This window comes from Saccharomycodes ludwigii, chromosome VII, assembly GCF_020623625.1.
Source record: "Saccharomycodes ludwigii strain NBRC 1722 chromosome VII, whole genome shotgun sequence".
Taxonomy (NCBI): domain Eukaryota; kingdom Fungi; phylum Ascomycota; class Saccharomycetes; order Saccharomycodales; family Saccharomycodaceae; genus Saccharomycodes; species Saccharomycodes ludwigii.
In genome coordinates this window covers 181,946-195,866 of record NC_060206.1, presented here as the reverse complement: position 1 = coordinate 195,866, position 13,921 = coordinate 181,946, and the positions used below count along the sequence as shown (strand labels likewise).

General features: G+C 30.7%; 8 protein-coding genes and 3 non-coding genes across 11 annotated transcripts; 5 read left to right on the top strand and 6 right to left on the bottom strand.

Moving 5' to 3' along the window:
- Positions 1-180: 180 nt before the first annotated feature.
- On the top strand, positions 181-1,758 carry MTF2 (Mtf2p; the record flags this gene model as incomplete). The annotated part of the gene is made up of 1 exon (XM_046081029.1): positions 181-1,758. The coding sequence occupies one exon, from the start codon at positions 181-183 to the stop codon at positions 1,756-1,758; it is 1,578 nt and encodes a 525-aa protein (XP_045932663.1).
- Positions 1,759-2,183: 425 nt separating this feature from the next.
- FAD1 (FMN adenylyltransferase) lies at positions 2,184-3,233 on the top strand (the record flags this gene model as incomplete). Its single annotated transcript, XM_046081028.1, has 1 exon — positions 2,184-3,233. The coding sequence occupies one exon, from the start codon at positions 2,184-2,186 to the stop codon at positions 3,231-3,233; it is 1,050 nt and encodes a 349-aa protein (XP_045932662.1).
- Positions 3,234-3,437: 204 nt separating this feature from the next.
- On the bottom strand, positions 3,438-3,725 carry MRP10 (mitochondrial 37S ribosomal protein mS37; the record flags this gene model as incomplete). The annotated part of the gene is made up of 1 exon (XM_046081027.1): positions 3,438-3,725. One exon carries the CDS (start codon positions 3,723-3,725, stop codon positions 3,438-3,440), a length of 288 nt encoding a protein of 95 aa, XP_045932661.1.
- Positions 3,726-4,210: 485 nt separating this feature from the next.
- On the bottom strand, positions 4,211-4,726 carry SDH5 (succinate dehydrogenase assembly factor SDH5; the record flags this gene model as incomplete). The annotated part of the gene is made up of 1 exon (XM_046081026.1): positions 4,211-4,726. The coding sequence occupies one exon, from the start codon at positions 4,724-4,726 to the stop codon at positions 4,211-4,213; it is 516 nt and encodes a 171-aa protein (XP_045932660.1).
- A 252-nt stretch (positions 4,727-4,978) lies between these two features.
- SCDLUD_005053 lies at positions 4,979-5,050 on the bottom strand. Its single transcript has one exon. It is a non-coding gene; the product is annotated as a tRNA-Pro (tRNA).
- A 75-nt stretch (positions 5,051-5,125) lies between these two features.
- Positions 5,126-5,245, bottom strand: SCDLUD_005052. The gene is made up of 2 exons: positions 5,207-5,245; positions 5,126-5,170 (listed from the first exon to the last, which is right to left on the bottom strand). It is a non-coding gene; the product is annotated as a tRNA-Leu (tRNA).
- Positions 5,246-5,522: 277 nt separating this feature from the next.
- On the top strand, positions 5,523-9,068 carry CHS3 (chitin synthase CHS3; the record flags this gene model as incomplete). The annotated part of the gene is made up of 1 exon (XM_046081025.1): positions 5,523-9,068. One exon carries the CDS (start codon positions 5,523-5,525, stop codon positions 9,066-9,068), a length of 3,546 nt encoding a protein of 1,181 aa, XP_045932659.1.
- A 163-nt stretch (positions 9,069-9,231) lies between these two features.
- On the bottom strand, positions 9,232-9,831 carry POA1 (ADP-ribose 1''-phosphate phosphatase; the record flags this gene model as incomplete). Its single annotated transcript, XM_046081024.1, has 1 exon — positions 9,232-9,831. One exon carries the CDS (start codon positions 9,829-9,831, stop codon positions 9,232-9,234), a length of 600 nt encoding a protein of 199 aa, XP_045932658.1.
- Positions 9,832-10,457: 626 nt separating this feature from the next.
- Positions 10,458-11,462, bottom strand: RFC3 (replication factor C subunit 3; the record flags this gene model as incomplete). The annotated part of the gene is made up of 1 exon (XM_046081023.1): positions 10,458-11,462. One exon carries the CDS (start codon positions 11,460-11,462, stop codon positions 10,458-10,460), a length of 1,005 nt encoding a protein of 334 aa, XP_045932657.1.
- A 316-nt stretch (positions 11,463-11,778) lies between these two features.
- SCDLUD_005048 lies at positions 11,779-11,874 on the top strand. The gene is given in 2 exon segments: positions 11,779-11,816; positions 11,829-11,874. It is a non-coding gene; the product is annotated as a tRNA-Ser (tRNA).
- Positions 11,875-12,085: 211 nt separating this feature from the next.
- MID1 (Mid1p) lies at positions 12,086-13,747 on the top strand (the record flags this gene model as incomplete). The annotated part of the gene is made up of 1 exon (XM_046081022.1): positions 12,086-13,747. The coding sequence occupies one exon, from the start codon at positions 12,086-12,088 to the stop codon at positions 13,745-13,747; it is 1,662 nt and encodes a 553-aa protein (XP_045932656.1).
- Positions 13,748-13,921: the final 174 nt, after the last annotated feature.

The window sequence follows — 13,921 nt, the reverse complement described above, 5'->3', positions numbered from 1 at the left end:
TTTTTTTGATCAAATTCTTGATGTATTCACCACTGAAATTTCATTCAAACTGAGTTAAAAGAAAAAAAAAAAAAAAAGTAACTTACAACAACAACAGGTTTGTATTTGTTTTATTGTTATAAAAACAAGATATTTATTCTAGTTATTTACGACTTTCAAATCATTGGAGAAGATAACAAGATGTTAAGATCCATTAATAGACAAGCAATCATAAGGTTATGCCCATTGCCATACACCATTGCATCACCATCCAAGGCCGCTACATCTTTACTTTTCAAAAATTTACACCATTTCCACAACTCATCCGTTGACCTAAACCAAAATGAATTGAATCTAAAAAAAACAGTCAACAATTCTATTGATGATATTAGCGAGTCATCATCATCTGATGAGAAAAAAAGCAAAAGAACAACAAAGAATGAAAATATTATTGATAGTAATGGTGATTTTAATGCTGAATTAGTTAAGGAACAGAAATTTTTTTCAGAAATTTTTAACCATGTAACACGTAAGACTCAATTGAAAGAGAAAAACATTAATAATTTTTTACATGAATTATCAGGGATGAAGCAAGACTTGGAGAATGAAGAACAAGAAATTCTTACTCGAGAAAACAATTCTGAGTTCCAAATACCACGTTTTGAAACAAAGTTATCAAATAAATGCTTTGAAGGAAATACAGGCAAATCTGACCCAATTTCTATGTCTACAGTGCCAGCAAAAAAAAGTAACAACATTGCTTCTAAAAGTTTCCTCACCTGTAATACTAATGCTGATGACAATACCAAAGCGGATAGGTATACAGCTGTTTTGGGGAATATACCTGAAAATGTTGATTTACCACTAACATTAACCCTAGATAGCACTTTTTCAAATACAGTTATTGAAAACGATGAAAATAACGAAAATAAAAATACCATAGATACCAGCACTTTGACTTTAGATGATATATTTCCAGATATAGCCTTATCGTCAAGATATTCGATTGATGCAATTAAAAATTTGGATCTAAAAATTAACAGCAAAACCTTGGAAGCTCTAAAAAATAAAATTGAATTGGAGGCCAGATTGGAGAAAGAATTATTGCCTTATTTAGACAACCTAAACAAGAGTATTGATACAGATGCAGATATTATAAAGTTGATTAGTAAATACTTGGTTTATTTCAGAAATTATTTGCAGAATGAAAACAATAATAGACAAAACATAATTAACCAGTTGAAAACTAAATCCATATTTGAAATAGTTAGAGAAAATCTAGAAGAAGGCGATGGTAGCAACATTGCACATATCCCCCAGCCCTACGAAATCACTATACCATTTGTGATTAAGCATTTAATGACTAATTCCAATTACGATTTTGTCCCATTACAACGCAAGTATGGGATATTATCTTGGATACATCATATTTCCAAGAATTATGAAAAGAACATAACTTTGTATTTATCCTGTTGCAATACAGATTTTTATAACTTATTAATAGATTATACATGGAGGAATTATAAAGAAATTAGGCTAGTTTCTGAATTATGTGAAGAAATGAAGTTTAACGGTGTTCCAGGAGATTTATATACATTGACTGTTTTAGATAAGATAGTTAGGGAGATGCGAAATGAAGAGCAACAATATAGCGAACAGAAGGCTATGAATGATGATTATTTAAGTACTGAATTAAACGTTCTTTGGAATAAGGCTAATGGTGCAAGTGTGTATAGAATTGAGAGGTATTCAAATGCACTAAAGGCGTCATTGGTATAGTATATATATGTATATGCTTTCTGTGTATACAATTTCGTGTAAATATTATCACTATCTATAATTATAGCAAACAAATACTATTAGATGTTTATTATATGGTCCATATAATGATGGATTTTGGGACATTATTTTTCATAGATTACTTTAAAGGAGATGAGAGTTCAGGATAAAGATAGATCAACATCTTATTTAAATCTGTAAACTTTTTCTCTGATTTTCTTTTTTTTTTTTTTTTTTTTTTTTTTGATTTTTGATTTTTGATTTTTGGGAAAGAGTTTTTCCTTTGCTAATTTTAAAAGGAGAAGAAAAAAAAAAAAAAAATGAAAAAAAATTTTTCCAACTTTTTCGATCAGCATACTTTGCATAAATTGCTTTGTAATCATGTATCCCACAAACTTAAATCAAATATACCTTTTTCAAAGATAATGAGAACAGAAAGTAAAAGAGAGAAATCACAAATGACTACAGCTGCCATACTTAAACATTGTTATGATATAACAGAATCCTACCTACAAATAGATGATCGTGTTACCAATAATTCAACTATTTCCATAATTAAAGAAACGCAAGATTTATTAATCTCAACAAAACAGATATTTTTAAATGAAATACTACCATATTGGAATCCAATAAAAGATAACATCTCCATATCTTATAATGGCGGGAAAGACTGCCAAGTTTTATTAATTATTTATCTAGCGTGTTTGTATGAGTATTTTTATATGGCAGCATTGAATTTCAATAATCTTAAGCTTGATACTATGAACACTTTTAACAATATGAACACAACCGTAAAATTTGCTCTCAAGGCTGTTTATTTAAGGCAGGAAAACACATTTCAAATAATAAACGAATTTATCGAAGAAAGCTCGAAAAAATATGGACTATCATTGTATAAAAGCAACATAGGATCAATGGAAAATTCATTAAAGGAATACATGATACATGAGAAATGGGACTGCAATTATAATACCAAACAAAAAGCTGGTATAATTATCGGAATAAGACGCAGTGATCCATATGCATTGAATTTAAAGTACATACAGCAAACAGACAAGAACTGGCCACAGTTTATGAGATTACAACCGTTATTAGATTGGAAATTAAGAAACGTTTGGAGTTTTTTAATTTACTCTAATGAACCTATTTGTAAACTTTACGAATTGGGATTTACTTCGCTCGGTGGTGTTAATAATACCGTCAGAAACTTATATTTAAAGAAAACAAAATGTAATCAGAATGGCGATAAGTGTAAAGACGGTACTAGTACCAGTTCCCATTTATGGAATCATTTTCAATGGGAGTTTCAACATCGCTTTGGCAGTCATAATAAGGATGACCATAGTGAAGATATGACAATCGAAGATAATAGCATCGACCATGAATATTTGTGCAATGATACGGAATCATATTATCCTGGTTGGTTTTTAATAGACGATGAAAAGGAGCGAGCAGGAAGAACCAAGAGGAAGTGAGGAGAGGGGGGGAGGAAATTAAAACGATATATATATATATATATATAATGAATTCACTTGTTTATATAGTCTTAAATTACTCTGACATGAGTTTTTCTACCCTCTTTTTTTTGAACCTTTTATTCATATGATAAGATTTAGAAAATGATATATACATGCAAAATGGTATGACTTTTTTTCCATTTCAAAAATGACAATATTTAATTAATCGTGTGGTTTACCATTAATTCTATTATATAATCTTGAGGCATGGTAATTAATGGTACTTCTTTCTTCACCATGCTTTTTCCCCATGGCTCTCTCATTAGTACAAGCCTTTAATTGATTAGCTAGCTGAGTACACTGTTTATCCATATGACCATTTGAGGACCAACATTGTAATAAATTAGACATTAATACAAGACATCTATTTGCTTCTTGTTGTATAATTGGTTTTTTAACTTTTAATCTTGGTAGTGGTGGTAATCGATAAATTGGAGTTTTTCCGGACATAGTCTATATATAAGGGGATACTGGGGTTATTTTTCTTTTTCATTTTTTAAATTTTAATTAACAAATTTGCCAGCAAAAAGTATTGGTTGTTAAATATATGAGAACATTTATCAATTGGAATGACGATAATTATAAAAATGGGGAAAAAAATAAAAGTTTTTTCTTTCTGGGAAAAATTCTTGAGATTTGTTTTATATTTTAAAAAAAGAAAAAAAGAAAAAAAAAAAAAGAAAAAAAAAAACAATATCCGAGTGCGTAATAAGACCGAAGATATACGTAGCTTATACGGACAGAACTTGTGGATGTCCGCGCCACCTTTGGGCCCAATATACAATTAATTACGTGAAAACTTTCCATATGGATGATACTGAGCTCAATTACTTATCAAAATTAAGGCATAATCAACTAAAAGAAAAACGATACCATATTTATTTATTTATTTATTTATTTACAAAAAAGAAAAAAAAAAAAAAGAAAAAGAGTGTTCATTTGTACTTGCTCAATTCAGGCATCCTTAACATTTTTTTTTCCTTATTTTCAGCAAAATCTTGTAATTTAGCCAATATACTACTATTTTCCCATTTCTTAGGCAATGGTGTAATCTTGTAATTCTTGGTAACCCAATAGTATATATCCCAATCTAATTCATTCAAAAATTGGTCATATTCCTCTAATTCCTTTTCATTCATAGTTTTCAAGTATTTGGCAGCAAACCCAGATAACAACAAATCTGTTTCCAGAATACCTCTCTTACGTGATTGATAAATCAATCTTGCCCTTTTTTTAGCTATACTTTCATTAACCCTTTCCACCGGTTTAATTTTAATCCTTGTTATCAAATCATCTTCACTTTCTTCAGAAGTGATTTGTTCTTCTTCTAACTGTGATTGGTGTTGTGGTTTATTGGAATAAAAACGGGTATTTTTATAGGATTTGATAAGATATGGTAGTACATTGACATTGCTATAATGAGTCGTTCTAAAAACGTTAATTTTTAACATGATTATGATTATTTCTTTGGTATTTTTCTTTCTTTCTTCTTTTTTTTTCTGTTTTTTTTTTTATTGATATGAGGAGAATAAGCTAAAAGTAACTATCAATCCAGACAATAAATCAACTTTTTTTTTTATTTGAAAAAAAATTGCTAAAAAAAAAAAAATTTAATAATAATTTTACTTATTTTATTTCGGAATTTGTTCGGAGTTCGCTTGATGGAATAAAAATGGAAAAAAAAATATTTTATTTTAATTAAGGGGGCGAGCTGGGAATTGAACCCAGGGCCTCTCGCACCCAAAGCGAGAATCATACCACTAGACCACACGCCCCTAATTCACGGAATCGACTCATGTTTAATTTTACCCACTGAAAACATTCATACTGTTATCTAGTGTAAAAAAATTTGGTTGCTAAGAGATTCGAACTCTTGCATCTTACGATATCCGAGTGTTCATTACTATTGTCAACAATGAAAGTAAACTAATACTTGAATCGGACGCCTTAGACCGCTCGGCCAAACAACCTGTTTGATGATAGTTGTTAAAATAAAATATATCACAAGCACTATCAATAATACAATATTGACCACTGACACAAGGTTTAAAATTATTATAAAATTAAAAAAAAAAAAAAAAAAAAAATATTATGGCGATTACAACATGGCAAATTGATGACATTAATAAAGTTTTATAGTTATATTTAATAATATTATTTATTAAAAAAAAGAAAAATAACTCTAGATTAATAAATATATAAATACAAAAAGAAAAAAAAAAAAAAAAAAAAAACAAGCAAACAAATATGACCAAGAAAAACTCATTTACAGACACCAATGGTAATTCATCCAAGGAACAACAATATGGAAACATTGACAATAATATCCCCAGTTCCCCCCAAAAAGAGATTTTACAGAATCAAGTAAAATATTTACCGTTAAATTATTCAAACGACTCACATATTTCCATTAATACTGACTCGGAAACTACAAATGCATTTAAAAAAGTAGATTCTATTGCTTCAATTAATGATGAATCAGTCAATATTACTGATACTTCTCAATATACAGAGAACAAACAAAATGGATCAGGATCTCCATTTGACAAAACCCTTTTAAATAAAGGGAAAAAACCAAAGGATAATAAAACTATAACCTATAAATTTGAACAACCTTTAACCCTTTGGCAAGCCTATTGCTATATAATCACCTTTTGGGCGCCTGCATTTGTATTGTCATTGTTTGGAATGCCACAAAAAGAAAGACAAATGGCTTGGAGGGAAAAAATTGCACTTATTTCAATGATTTTTTATTGCGGTAGTATAGTTGCCTTTTTAACATTTGGTTTTACCAAAACTGTTTGTAAAGCTCCTGGACTACGTCTAAGAAGCGATCAAATTGTGAATAATCAGCTAATAATCAATGGCCGGGTCTTTTTTTTAGATTCTTGGATTCATCCAGAAATTGCCGGAATACCAGCCACAACCAACATGTTTAATGAACTATTAAATTTTGGTGGCAGTGATGCCTCTTTTCTTTTTCAAAATGTTAATGGTAATTGCAAAGGACTTATCAAACCAAGAGACAACTGTACAATCCCACATGATAATGAAGGCAACCTTGCTTGGTATTTCCCATGTAAATTACTTAACAAAGATGGTCTCTATGATAACAAGTTTGATAAATTTCTTTCGTATGATGTTAATACGTGTCACACTTCAAAAAAATCACGCGATTTTTACTATAATAAAAAGAGTGACGCTGAGCTATATTTTACCTGGGAGGATATACAAAATTCAACTCGTAATCTAGTTGTTGCTAATGGAAATGTATTAGATTTGGACCTATTGAATTTGTTGGAAAGTGAGAGTTTGCTTTATCCTCCATATTTTGATTATTTGAAGCAGGGTGATTTGAAAGGCTATGATATTTCAATGCTTATGTCTAATTCGGAGCAAAAAAAAGTCATGCATTGCTTAACAGAAATTATTAGGGTCGGTTCAATCGATTCAGAAACTATTGGCTGTATTGCTTCGGACATTGTTTTATATTTGTCATTAATATTCATTCTTTCCATTGTGATTGCCAAATTTTTGGTGGCTTGTTATTTCAATTGGATCATTGCCAAAAAACAAGGTGCATTTAGTGTTGACAATAAAGCTCTAGCAGAACATACAAATGTTATTGAAGATTGGTCACAAGATATTTACAAGCAAGGTCCTATCAAAAATGTCGAGCCACATCTAAGACCAGTAAAGGGCTCATTTAAACAAGGTGGTAATGCCTCTACCACCAATAATAATAGTAGAAAAAAATTACCTGATTTTTCAAAACTATTGCCTTTGTATTATAATAAAACTGGATCCAAGCTATATTTAGAAGCTGCGGATCATAATAAAAAAAGTGATAATGGGGCTGGTAGCGTTGATGATACTTCTGTTGATGGATTATCAATAAAGTTAACAAGACAGAAATTACTTTTAGAAAAATCTTCTCATGATCTACAATACACTTGTACTGTTGAAACATCGAATGATAACATGACAACAATGACAACTCAAAGTGTTTCAAACAACAAACTAAACACAACGAATCCTTGGAATGAAATTTTGAAAGAACCAGGCGCGCCATTGACTGATCATGAAGACAGCAAAAATGGTATTGGTGAAGAAAACAAGGAAAGACAAAAATTAGCCCAGCTTTTTTTCACCAAGCAATTTATAAATAGGCTAGATCCATCTATAATACACCCAAATGCTGTCTTACAGCCGCCCCCGTATTTTAAGCCTAACGGGTACCCACTAATTCACACTATATGTTTTGTCACTTGCTATTCAGAAGATGAAGTTGGGTTGAGAACAACATTAGATTCTATTTCAACTACAGATTACCCCAATTCACACAAATTGATAATGATTTTATGCGATGGTTTAATTAAAGGCTCAGGTAATGACAAAACTACACCAGACATTGTGTTGGATATGATGGAAGATTGCATTACAACAAGAGATGAGGTAACGGCCCATTCATACATAGCTGTCGCATCTGGTTCCAAGAGACATAATATGGCCAAAGTTTATGCTGGTTTTTATAAATACAACGACGCAACGGTGCCCATTGAAAAACAACAACGCGTTCCTCTTATAGCGATAGTTAAGACTGGCACACCAAACGAGGCAGGGACAGCAAAACCTGGGAACAGAGGCAAACGGGATTCGCAAGTTATTTTAATGTCATTTTTACAAAAGCTAACTTTTAATGAAAGAATGACAGATTTAGAATACGAGATCTTAAAAAATATATGGTGCATCACCGGGTTAATGCCGGATTTTTACGAGGCCGTGTTGATGGTCGATGCTGACACTAAAGTGTTCCCCGACTCTTTAACACACATGCTTGCTGAAATGGTTAAAGATCCAGAAATAATGGGGCTATGTGGTGAAACTAAAATCTCAAACAAGAAGCAGTCCTGGGTCACAGCAATTCAAGTTTTTGAATACTATATATCGCACCACCAATCAAAAGCCTTTGAGTCTGTTTTCGGTTCTGTTACCTGCTTGCCAGGATGTTTTTCCATTTATCGTATCAAGTCACCAAAGGGTAAAGACGGGTTCTGGGTTCCGATATTAGCCAATTCTGATATTGTGGAAAAATATTCTGATAACGTCACCAATAGTTTACACAAAAAAAACTTGCTATTGTTGGGAGAAGATAGATATTTATCCTCGTTAATGTTAAGAACTTTCCCCAAAAGGAAACAGATATTTTTACCTAAAGCTGCGTGTAAAACAGTTGTTCCTGATAAATTCAAAGTGTTGTTATCGCAACGTCGCAGATGGATCAATTCCACTGTACATAATTTATTCGAGTTAGTTTTAATCAACGATTTGTGCGGTACTTTTTGTTTTTCAATGCAATTTGTTATATTTATCGAATTAGTTGGTACCTTAGTTTTGCCCTTGGCCATATGCTTTACCATTTATGTTATTATTTTTTCTATTTTTTCACAACCAACACCAGTGATCACTTTGGTGTTATTAGCCATCATATTGGGATTGCCCGGAGTTTTGATCATAGTCAATGCAACAAGATGGTCTTATCTCGCCTGGCTATTTATTTATATTTTGGCATTGCCAATATGGAACTTTGTATTACCTACCTACGCATATTGGAAATTTGATGATTTTTCATGGGGTGATACAAGAACTATTACAACTACAAACAGCAACGCTGCCATTAAAACAAACTTAAAAGAGGAAACCGAAGATGATTTTGATTACTCTCAGATTACCTTAAGAACATGGAGAGAGTTTGAAATCGAGGAAAGATTAAAAAGGTATGGAAGAAAATAGTCAGCAATATAAATATAAAGGGTATATGTAGGGGAAAAAAAGAAAAAAAAAAAAAGGTATGATAGCAACATACTATATTTTTTAACAACTTATAATCTAATATTAAATTTTTTTATTTTTTATTTTTTTTTTCTTCTTTTTTTTTTTCTTAAAAAAAAAATATTTATAGTTCATAAACTGTGAATTCAACATTATACTTTAGTTTTTCCAGAATCAATTCTGTTTCCTCCCAGGGAACACCAAAAATGCCACTGTTGATCTTAGGCATTTCTAACTGAAATTGAGATAAGTCATATTTTGAGGATGACTCTGTGGAAGATGGTTGTAAGCCATAACACTCTACCATAAAATTATTCAATTTCAAATCCACACTATCTAATTCCTCAGTATCGGTATCATTAAAAACAAACGCTAATAATTTATTCAATGCTACCTCGGTGTTTAATAATATACTTTCTTTTGATCCATGATGGAGGCCTCCAAGAGTAGAATTGAATAAACAACCAATTAATAAATTTGGATCAGTAAAACTTGGTATTATCGCGAATTTACCTAACAATGGATTATTTTCCTGCGCCTTACCGAATAAATCACATATTTCAATATATTCTATTTCACTTTTAGGGTAATTCAATGCTAACTGATAAGCTAGACCACCACCCCAAGAACCATTACAATTACATGAATGGATTAATATCCTTTTATTACTGTTATTAGCTGAATTCAAAATGTTTCCCTTTACGTATTTAATTGTAGAAGTCATTGTGAAGTTAGAGATATGATAATTTTTGTGAATAGAGTTTTCTTCTTTTTTCTTGGATTAATATTTTAACTTTGAAACGAGTAAGTTTATTTATTTTGTTAATTTTTTTTACAACCATTTTTATTTATAGATTAATCGAGGGATATATTAAAAAATTAAAAATTAAAAATTAAAAATTAAAAATTAAAAATTAAAAATTAAAAATTAAAAAAAAAAAAAAAAAAAAAGGGGTTAACAACAAGACACCCTATGGCTAAAATGTATTCTTCAAATCGTAATTAAGAAAAAGGCTTTTTAATTATTATTTCCACAATCTATAATTTCATAGTAGCTCAAATGTTTAAACTTTTCGTATATTTATTGTTTGTAGTCAAAAACAAAAAATTACAGGATAATTATAACTGGTTGAGTAAAGCATAAATACAAGAATAGTATTGATCCTACTTCTATCCTTCAAATCACTGTTTTATAAAAGTGAAGTCAACGTATTATTTAATTTTTATATATAACGAGGAAGAACGATCACTTTAGCCCCCCCCCAACTTCCATTTTTTCGAGTAAATTCTCTGTTCCTTCCTTTTTGTAGTCAAAAACATAATTTATTTATATATTTATATATATATATATTACACATTAAAGCTTGATCTTATAACACTTACTACAGCACCGCATTGTATTTTATCATTGCCACCTTTGCTAATAGCATATTCCACATCGCTTAGCTTTATTAAGATATTAGATCTAACCTCCTCACTTAATTCGTATTCTTGTAAAATTTCTATAAAACCTGAAATCAAATCTATTAAGGCTAATCCAGTATTGGTTCTTAATTTTCGAACGGTTTCCAAAGCAGTTATACGATCATCTTTCAAAATGGTTTGTAAACAGTACTCTAGGTCTTTTGGTTTTGGTGAACCAACGCATTCATAGATTATATCTTCAGTAACTTCATCGTTGATAGGATCTTTTAAAGTAGCTTGACTTGCTTGCAACACATTCAAAGCTTTTCTCATATCACCCCTAGATAGTTTTAAAACTGCAGTTTTTGCATCAGCAGTTAGTTTTAAATGCTCACGAGCCAAGACATTTTCCATTCTCTTAGCAATTGCATCTTGGGGCAAGGGCTGAAATCTAAATCTCGTGCATCTACTTAATAGAGCAGGAGTTAACTTATGAGAGTAGTTTGCCAAAATACAGAACCTGGTTGTTTTGGTATATTTTTCAATAATTCTTCTTAGAGCATTTTGAGCTGCACTTGTCATTGCATCCGCTTCATCTAATATAATTAATTTAAAAGATTTCTGTGCAAAAATTTGTCTGGTGGATGCAAAATCTTTGATTTGGTTACGAACAACATCAATACCTCTATCATCGGAGGCATTGAGCTCTAAAATCATATTTTTATAATGTTTCGGGCCGTAGATTTCCTTGGCCAAAGCTAGAATAGTAGATGTCTTACCAGTGCCTGGTGGTCCATAAAACAACAAATGTGGTAATTTCCCCTCAGTAACAAACCGACGAACTGTTTCTACCACATTTGTCTGACCATAAACATCATCAAGTGATTCTGGTCTATATTTTTCAATCCAAGGTAGATTTTCTGTAGTTGATTTAGTAGTACTGATAGACATTTTGATAGTTTAATGGAAAAAAAAAAAAAGAAAAAGAAAAAGAAAAAGTACTGTTACTCTCTGGAAGGAAATGGAAAAGGGAGATCTATAAAACTTGTCTTTTTTCCTTTTTTTTTTTCTTTTTTTTTTTTCTTTTTTTTTAGTATCAATTAAATTGGAACCTGAATAAATTTGGAATTGTTTTTGTATGTTAATGAAAAATAAAAACGTGAAAATAAAAATAAAAATAAAATTGAAGTTGTAATTTTTGAATTATGATGGAAAAATAAAAAAGATAAATTACCATTATGTTAAATGTCAACACCTAGAAAAATAAGTCCCAGTGGCCGAGTGGTTAAGGCGATGCCCTGCTATTTATTTGATTGTTAGGCATTGGGTTTTACCTGCGCAGGTTCGAATCCTGTCTGTGACGTTTCTTTTTCCCACCAATTTTACTTAATTTTTTAATTGCTGTTAATTTGTTTGTAACTTTCTGCAATTCTAACGTAATTCGTACAATTCCTTTTTTTTTTTTTTTTTTTCTTTTTCTTTTTTTGATATGATTCGATGTACTTTCAATTGTATATATATACCACAGTTTAGAAAGAAAATGAAAATGAAAATTAAATAGATTTACATACACAATGGCACGCATAAAACTATTCTTTGCTACATTTCTATCTCTATCATCCCTAATAATAGCACACAACTATATCGCAAGCGGTTTTGCTGATTATGGCTTGTTCAACAGAGACACTTATTTGGATTCAAACTATTCCTCTATATTAGATACAAATTCAATTCAAGAATGGACTCCTATAGAAAGTCATTTATCATTAAATAACGATGCGGTCTTTATTTTCACTTTAAACTCCACCAATGTTAATAACAACCGTAAAAAATACTACTCCTATCAAATGTTAATTTACCTAAGTGGTAACATTTGCTATAAACCAAAAAACGTTTCAGAAACCGATTTAAAGGTATATTATTCCTTTAACGAATCCGTTATTTACAACCAAACCGACTTCCCCTATTTAAATTTTGAAAATGGTTATATGGAAGGTTTGGCCATAAAACAATTTAACAACAGCGATAGTGAAAACATTGATGTCGACAGCAATAACGACAGTGATACATCTACAGCAGGAGACCAGTTATATCTAGTAGTTAAATCAGAAGTGAATATTACCTCAGATATAGATTCAAGCGACATGTGGTATTATGAAATTAGTGTATCTCAAGATGATTTAGCCTTTCAATGGGATGAACGGTCATGGCTTAACGTGGTCGGCACAGATATGGACAGTGCACTATTAGTTACAGGTAACATTACGTCATCTTCAAATAATAATGATGCTAATTACACAGTTTTTAACATAGACTTATATGATATTTATCTTTTCCATAGCGATTATGACATCAGTTTGAGTAGATCTTTGTGTTCCATTAAAAATGGACCTTATTTAGCCACATCTGATTCTAACACCACAACTACAAGTCCTTTATTAAATTCTAATATCACTATAACTAAATCCTTATCCGTCAGGGGCGGCTCTGTTAGAGAACAATTTTATATTTCTGGTTTAAACAGTTCAACTACATACCAAGTCTATTTAATCAAGGCAATTAGAACCGATACCGATTCACCAGGTGGTGTGGTTTTTAAAGAAGTATATTTTGAAACAGCTTCTGATATTAGATGCTCTTTGATATTCGATTTGCCCTTTTGTAATGAAATCGCGTATGCTGTTCCATCCTCCTCCTTACTATTAAAAAGCGATGTTTCTAGTACCTATAATAAGACGGAATTGGGGCTACTGTATGACTATTGGGCTGAAAATTTATATCAAAATTTTACCAAGGCATTGCAATTAACTCCTTGCGTTACAGAAAAAGATGCTATTTATTCCACATTAAGAACTTGTGATGATTGCGCTCTTTCTTATAAGAATTGGTTATGTACAGTGACTATACCGAGATGTAGTAGTGAACAGAATGGTTATTATCTTCACAGGAACAAATCTGACAACAGAAATGATTATATTAACAATAACATAGTACCTATAAGCGATTATTATGAAATATTACCTTGTATTGAGATGTGTTTTAATATCGTTAGAGATTGTCCATCAACTTTTGGATTTGCATGTCCTAAGCTTACTACCAAACCGAATGAAAATGAGCCAGATACCTTTTTACTATACAATAGCTACCAAATTAGTGTTGATGCTGATATTACAAACGATGAATCATTATTAACATGCAATTATATTGAGGGATCAAATAACTTACAGATTTTATAACACTTTTACGTTAGAATATAAAGAAACAAAGGTGAGGACAATAATCGCATATTTGATATTTATTTCTTGTTATATTTTATAGATTTTTTTTATAGTATTATTATACACTTGTTGAATTTTTTTTTTTTTTTTTTCTTTCTTTTTTTTTTTTAAAAAAGCAAACAAAAAGTATAT